The sequence below is a fragment of the Panthera pardus genome, unplaced genomic scaffold (assembly GCF_024362965.1).
Source record: "Panthera pardus isolate Hobbes unplaced genomic scaffold, ASM2436296v1 HiC_scaffold_1, whole genome shotgun sequence".
Taxonomy (NCBI): domain Eukaryota; kingdom Metazoa; phylum Chordata; class Mammalia; order Carnivora; family Felidae; genus Panthera; species Panthera pardus.
This window is the reverse complement of record NW_026526654.1, coordinates 65,676,870-65,684,960: the sequence shown is the minus strand read 5'-3', so window position 1 is coordinate 65,684,960 and position 8,091 is coordinate 65,676,870. Positions and strand designations below refer to the sequence as shown.

General features: G+C 39.7%; 1 protein-coding gene across 2 annotated transcripts in view; it reads right to left on the bottom strand.

Moving 5' to 3' along the window:
* Positions 1 to 833: 833 nt before the first annotated feature.
* Positions 834 to 8,091, bottom strand: part of GTF2F2 (general transcription factor IIF subunit 2) — a 154,028-nt gene continuing 146,770 nt past the window's right edge. For both annotated transcript variants that reach the window (XM_019447517.2, XM_019447516.2), the window contains one exon: positions 834 to 1,498. In XM_019447517.2, the coding sequence (XP_019303062.1) occupies positions 1,379 to 1,498 (120 nt within the window). In that variant the 3' untranslated portion in view covers positions 834 to 1,378. The remainder of the gene's footprint in view (positions 1,499 to 8,091) is intronic.

Here is an 8,091-nt window from a genome sequence, read left to right as displayed (position 1 = left end):
CAAGATTTGGGGGAAGACAGGTGCTATGAAGCAAGCACATGACCGGTATCCAGAATTCTCAGTGCTATACAGACTCCTCACACCATAATCCGTCTGCTTCCTGATGCTGAGGCTCAAGTAATCAGAAACTGGAAGGTAATGGGGATCTACCTGGTTCCTGCACCAGAACAAAGTAGGATAAGACAACCAGAGGTGAGGTAGGGAACAGGACCACCCTCCCTCATCAGAATTTTATTTGACAGTGGGAATGCAGAGATAAACATTTTCTCAGTGCGGTAGTACTCGGCCTCAGCATGCTGGTGTTCTCCTGCTGAATATCAAACACAGAAAAATATTCATCTCCACGGACAGGTTTTCCCTTGATTTGCTTTAATTATGTAACATTTTCTTAAATTGTTGGCATTTGCTACTTCTTGGTTGCGAGCACACAGATGCAGCTGACAAAATGAACAAGTAAAAAGCAACTTTTTCTTGTGTTTAATTTGTTAAAGCTTCTTTTGTTTTGGTGGTCTTGTTTGTGACTATGTTTGTTTTTGGGACTGCCTAACACACACCAGCCTCACCCCCAACATCATTGGTCGTAGGATAGTCAATACCTCCCTGATGGGTGTGTGGTAAAATTCTAGGGCAAAGTCAGTTTCTGTCTGAGAAGTTTATAATCTGGATGGGGGAGACATATCTTGAATTGTTGGAAAAATATTTAATTTCTAATTCTTTTAAAAGCAAATAAAAGAAATAATACCCATTGGCCAGGTTTTTTTTTTTTTTTTTGCATTTTTTCATGTCACTAACACTAGGGTAAAATAAGCAAGCCAATGGTGAAAACTGCTATCTTAGGTACAAAATAAACGCTCTCTTTTTTTATTAATGGGTGTGAATATGAAACATGATCATCTGTAAAATAATAAAATAAAGACAGCTTTGGTTTTTGACAATTTCAGAAAAAGGAACTTTGGTTTTTTATTGCTTTGAAGACTTTCTGTAGTTGACTTTTTTCTTGCTTTGCCATTCACTTTGGATTTGCATTACCTCAGCTCCTCAGACATAAGACAAGGACAGACAGTCCTTATTTAGAAATCATTTCCTAATTTTACATTTTAAAAGTCAATATTTAAAAAGAAAAACCTTATTAACCGCCCCAATCCCACACCCGCTCCTGAATAATCTAGTTTAATACAAGCCTATAAATAATTTCGTTCGTCAAAAAACACTTAAGTAACTTTACAAGAATTATTGTTTAAAAAATTTACATAGGGAAATTACAGTTCCAGTCATTTTACCCCTATAACAGATGGACCTCAAGTATTTGAGCATCAGTGGTGTTTCCTTAGCACATCACCCTTTAGTTGTTCTGTTAGCATGCTGGTTGAAAGTCTTCTTAATCACTCTTTTCTTCTCCTTGATAATGTCTATACTCTGGCTTCAGCTCCCATGTGTTTTTGTGGGTTCCTTTCACGTTCTGCACACCAATTTCTTTTAAGATTTCCTTTAGGTAGCCCTAAAAACAAAAATCCCCAAGATGAGATTATGAAGGCAAGAAACAAAATTTAAAATAAAACCACACATCAAACTACATTCACAACTAATAAAAATTACGATTTCGAAAGCACAACAAGATTTCTCTATAAAGAGGTTTAATAAACCGCCTTTTGGTTCTATTTATGCAATACATGATAACTGTGTTAAATGTAAGATCATTTGCATTAAGGGATTGGAAGTCCGGGATGCCAACAACCTGAGAGCTTAAAAAAAAAAAAGAAAAGATGTCTGGATGAAGATACACTAGAATGTTACTAGTCTCGATGTTTACTAAGATGATGCAGTACACCAAATGTAATTTTCCCTCAAGTTCAGTGGCCTCACTCAGTTCACAGCTGGATAGGGTTATTCTTGGATTACAATCAGCATTTCAGAAGCAGTAGCATATATAAAAAAAAATAACAAATATTCAGGCATCCAGAATTCTCAGTTCTAAGTGACTCTTCATATGTGCTACAGGCCACTTATTTTTCCTCCTCTGTGATAAGGAAAGTTATTATTTGTGATTAGTATTGTTTGTATCTTGGCCAAGCTTGCCAAGGCAATGTAAGGCCTACGAAGTGATAATAAGACATGCTAAACGCCCGGGCCTGCAGCTCTCTTGTGCCTGGCTCCTCCAAAGGACAGAGGTAACGATGATGCAGGGCAGAACTCCATCTTATGTTATTTTTGGTCCCTGAATATTTAATACACGTTAACCAAATGATTACTCTATTCAGGGAATTGGTGGCTGTGATAAATATAATACCAAACGCCACCTTTACGTGCCAATGCCCAAGGCCAAAAAACACTCCATTATAAAAGGACCAACCTAAGTTAGAGTACTTCTCTCTTGGAGTAAGAGAGGGAAGTTAATTATTTAAAAGTGTTTTTTTCGCCTGCAGAACCAATCCCGTATTATTTTGTGTATATGCTTCAAAGAACCTGCTACAGTATTAGTAACTCACCCTGTGGATAGAAGATGTAATTTTTTTAAAAGTGAAATGAGGCACTGATTTGAAAAATGGTTGAGAAGCTCCTACATAGATCATGTTTAAGGCAGTGCCTTTCCGGAGTATGGTCCTGGGCCACTTGCATCAGAACTTCATGGGAAACCTGTTAAAGAAGCCTCATCTTAGGCCTAGTGAATTGCAATCTCTGGGGCCAGGCCTGGGAATCTGCATTTTCACATGCCTCTAGGAGACTGGTTTAACTACACTAAAGCTCCACAATATCTGTGGGAAGGACTCTCCCAGCTCTAACACTTTAGGATCTTGAGTCCTCCTAGTGTTGCTTAGTTCTCTGAGCCTCACAATTGCTGGAGAGGTGTTAACCAACATAATCAAACACCACCTTACACTGACTGGTATAATGTTCTACTGCTTATAAGATCCTTTCACTTAGGGGTAGGTCGTCCCCTAGAAACAGTGGCTGATTAGCACTGGAACTACATACGGCTCTTTACGTGGCCCTGGATGACGTAGCTCTACTACCAGTGTGGCCTTCCCATTCCAGCAGCCAGGCCCCAGCAGGTGGCAGCAATGAATCAAATGAGGCCTGGGTTTCCCCAGGAAGAAGCCTGCTTGCCTCCCACACTTTCTGCAGCTGCCTCCACTGAAGGATCTGTGCGAATGAGTAAGCATAAAGGCTTGAGACATCCAGGTAACATGCACATCTGCTATCTGCTACTTCAAATTACATTTTTAAAAGGAGACACTGTTCATAAACTACTTTCTAATTAGACAGTATTCACAAAGGGAAACTGATGTGCTGGGCATAAATGATTTTCAGCTTAGATGCCAAGGACGACATCTTTGTAAAATTCCGAAGAATGATTTATTGTGATACTGGCTATGAACCTGCACACAAACAATAAGACAAAGGTGGACGCACTGCAATGGGTCCAAAATGAAGAGAGCAATTGCTAGGAGCGCGACAGTTGTGAGACAGAAGCTTTCCTGATTTAGGATCACAGTATCTAGCCCTGGTACAGAATTCTGTTTTGGTGGAAGGTGGGAAAGAGCCTATTTCTGGAGCTTTAGAATGTTCTAAACTACAACCTAAAGCTAGTTTACTCTAACCAAATGAATTAACTTGGCCACAACCTATTAGTAAAGAAAGTAACAGTACTGATAGGGGAACACAGGTCACAAGAGTCGCTGAAGGAAAGACACAGGTAGGGAACAGCGAGATCACGTCATTCCTCTGCTGAAAAATTTTCAGGGACTTCCCTTTTGGTCTACAGGTTAAATTCCAAACCCCTTCACAGGCATCCATTCAGGCCTGCCTTTTCCCTTTGGCCTCATCTTCTAAGAATTCCCTGAACACATACTTACCATTTGTGTGTCTACATGCTTCTAGTTTTCTCCATATGCTGTTTCCTTTCCCTGTCATACTTACCCCCTTCCCTCAAATCTGAACTCCTCAGCCTTGAAGACTTGGCACCTACCTCTTAGGTTTACATTTCACACTGTATGTACCTCAGTGATCGCCCTCATACCACGTTGTAACCCTTTACTTCTAGGTCTCTCTCCCATCAAACCACTAGTGGTGCGAATGAATAGGCAGTGCTTAAGAGTAAACAAGGGAACTATTCGGGTGCCTGGTTAAGCGTCCTACTCTTGATTTGGGCTCGGGTCATGTTCTCATAGTTCGAGAGATCTAGGGATTCTCTCCTTCTCTCTCTGCCCCTCCCTCATGCCCCCTCTCTCTCTCAGGGAGAAAAAAAAAAAAAGGAAATAAGGGAACAAGGATTTGGGCAGGGGTGGGGTGTTTTGAGGTGAGATCATTTAGAAGGTCCTATGGACTAAAACTATGCTAACTCTACTTCTTTTCATTTTTAGAACTCAGGCTCTAATTAACTTATAGGGTTATGACCAGGTTTGAGAAATACAAGTTGACTGGTTAAATTGTACTACCTGAATTTGAATTATATTTATTACTAACCTCTGTATTATAAGATGGGGACAAAGCCATCTGGGGGAAATTTTAAAAGTTCTAACAGGACTGAAGATCAATTGGCAATCTAACTCTCCTTTTATAAAAATTCATATATTTGCACAAATATTTATTTTAGACCTCCTATGTGACAGGAAGAATGGCAACAGAGTCATTTTCATCCCCAAGAGTTCACAGTTTAAGATTAGGGTATGTGAATGGGGACACAAAGGCATAGAAGCAGACAATCGTAAGTTAAAGCATAGTAAGAAGGACATATATACAGGATATTATGGGAGCACTGAGAAGGGGCACTCAGCCCAGCTTGAGTCATGATCTTAGGTTTGAGGATGTGTATTTGATCCTTTGAATTAAACGGCGATTCTGGGCCCAGATCAAAAGATACTAATTCTTCTCCTCTTATACTAAACACTGACTTTCCAATTTAATCTTTTGCCTGATCCCCTTCATTTTAAACAAAGTATTCTGGAACTCAGTAGATCACCTTTATGTCACACAGGATTGGAGAGATTTCTCATTACTGCTATGTGCAGTGCTACAAAACAAGATTTGAAATAAACTGACTCAGATCTAGAAACTTTTCATCAAAGGGATGTGTGGGAGACTATTTACAGGAAGTCTGAACTGCAGAGAAAAAAGGGATAGAACATTACAGCTTCCTTGGAAGGAAAAGGCAAAGCAAATACTGGGCCAAAGAGGTTAGGTGATGGGGCACCTGGGTGGCTCAGTTGGTTAAGCATCAGACTTTAGCTCAGGTCATTATCTCCAGGCTTGTGAGTTCAAGCCCCGCCTGACTCTGCGCTGACAGCTTGGAGCCTTGAGCCTGCTATGGATTCTGTCTCCCCCTCTCTCTGCCCTTCCCCCACTCAAGCTCCGTCTCTCAAAAGTAAACACTTAAAAGTTTTTTTTAGGGGCGCCTGGGTGGCTCAGTTGGTTGGGCATCTGACTTCGGCTCAGGTCATGATCTCGCAGTCCGTGAGTTCGAGCCCTGCATCGGGCTCTGTGCTGACAGCTCAGAGCCTGGAGCCTGTTTCAGATTCTGTGTCTCCCTCTCTCTCTGACCCTCCCCCATTCATGCTCTGTCTCTCTCTGTCTCAAAAATAAGTAAACGTAAAAAAATTTTTTTTTTTAAATTTTTTAAAAAAGGGGAGGGGGGTCAAGTGATTAGGATGTGGTTTGCATATCTGTGGGTCAAGATAACACTGTGGTAGGCCGAAAGGCAGAAATCCACAGACCAAATTCCTACCATCCCCCAAATCAAGAAAAACATGTGGAGTTGCAAGGCACAGGAGCCTACTATTGCAGTCTCTTTCTCCTTCTGTCCCTCCTCCCACCCCCCCTCATTTCTCGTATCATCTTTACTGCTCTGCGAACCAATCCCAAACCAGGAATTTCAGTTAAACATTACATATATAATAATAAATGAACTATATCTAAATTTTTAGAAATTGGTCAAGAACATGTATCTTTAACAAAGAGCTGATCGCCAAGTATTGATGCTTTAGGTAAGCAAATAATATGACCCTATCAGACTTCTGGTCACAAAATCTTCCCAGAAAGGTTGGAATGAATATCCAGTATGCAGTCTATACCAAAGATGGTACCGGTTAATGCAGACACCCACGGACAATCATTGTATGCTTTTTACAAAGTGATCCAACGCAAGAGGGACATTATCAGTTCTAGGATAATTTCCAAGTATCATTTCAAATGATTTGTGTGATAAATCAGAGGGCTTACTGATGAAGATGTTAGTGGCTCCAAGGCACACAATTGTTTGATTAAAAAAACACACAACACATTAGGCATAAGCTGTGAATGAAGGCAACATATGTTTTCCCTCCTTTACACAGAGAAAACTGTAAACAGGATTGGGAAGGTGATGCTGCAAATTCTCTGGGACATGGGCCATGTCAGTATTTTTATCCTCTTTTCCTTCTGGTTTCACCCCCACTTTCCTACTAGACACTCCCTTCCCTTGTCTTCCTCTCAGGTCACACAGGCTGCATTCCTCCCTTTGTAGATGATGCATAATAAAGTGGCCAAGGCACAAGCCCTATCCCAACTCAGCACTACCTTATGGATTAATCCAAATTCTGGAAAAGCAACTTTATTATTGCATGAATATTTGTGTGCTGGTGAACCAACTCACTTTTTGTTTTTTTAATTTTATTTTTTAAAAAATTTACACCCAAATTAGCATATAGTGCGACAATGATTAAGAGTCGATTCCTTAGCCCCTTACCCATTTAGCCTGTCCCCCCCTCCCACAACTCCTCCAGTAACCCTCTGTTCTCCATATTTATGAATCTGTTACGTTTTGTCCCCCTCCCTGTTTTTATATTATTTTTGTTTCCCTTCTCTTATGTTCCTGTTTTGTCTCTTAAAGTCCTCATATGAGTGAAGTCATATGATATTTGTCTTTCTCTGACTAATTTCACTTAGCATAATACCCTCCAGTTCCATCCACTTAGCTGCAAACGGCAAGATTTCATTCTTTTTGATTGCCGAGTAATACTCCATTGTGATGTGATATTTATATATATATATATATATATACACACACACACACACACACACACACACACACACACACACACACACACCACATCTTCTTTATCCATTCATCCATCGATGGACATTTGGGCTCTTTCCATACTTGGGCTGTTGTTGCTAGTGCTGCTATAAACATGGGGGTGCCTGTGTCCCTTCGAAACAGCACACCTGTATCCACTGGATAAATGCCTAGTAGTGCAATTGCTGGGTCATAGGGTAGTTCTATTTTTAGTTTTTTGAGAAACCTCCATACTGTTTTCCAGAGTGGCTGCACCAGCTTGCATTCCCATAAATCAACTTAGTAACACTTCATGTGCCGGGCACTAGCAAATGATTCACATGTTTGCATATTTCAAATAAACAAAGTTTACCTCCTTTGGGCCAAAACTTTTAAATTTAACTATGTGTTTCAAGATGTGCTTTCTAAACTGTATTTGTTTATTTGTACGCTAAACATAACTTAACCTTGAATACTGACTGCAAGGTATTCCAAGGCTGAGAAATGATGGTTTCCAATTGGGAAAAAAATGTATACATATATAGTTAATGTTAGGTTATAGTTAATTAGGAAAATATAATCAGAAATATACAGATGCACTTGGCTGGCTCAGTCAGGGGAGTGTGCAACTCTAGATCTTAGGACTGTGAATCTGAGCCCCATGTTGGGTGTAGAGATTATGTAAATAAATAAAATGAGAAGAGAAGAGAAGAGAAGAGAAGAGAAGAGAAGAGAAGAGAAGAGAAGAGAAGAGAAGAGGAGAGAAGAGGAGAGAAGAGAAAAAAATAAAAGAAAAAAAATCCAAAACTTAACAAAGTAGCAAAAACTAAAATTCCTTTTGAAATTTAAATATGAATTCTTGCATTTTAGAACCATGGCAGCTATCTATTAGTGCATTTAGTGTGAAGTGCGGTTTCAAATGTACAGAATATAAGAAGGTATCAACTGGCATAGTTATTTTTAGTCTATTTGAAAATACTGTTAGAAATTAAATGACAAGCAAAGAGACTATAGGTATATATTTCACCAATAGAGAATTTTTGGTACATTAGCTAGCACTT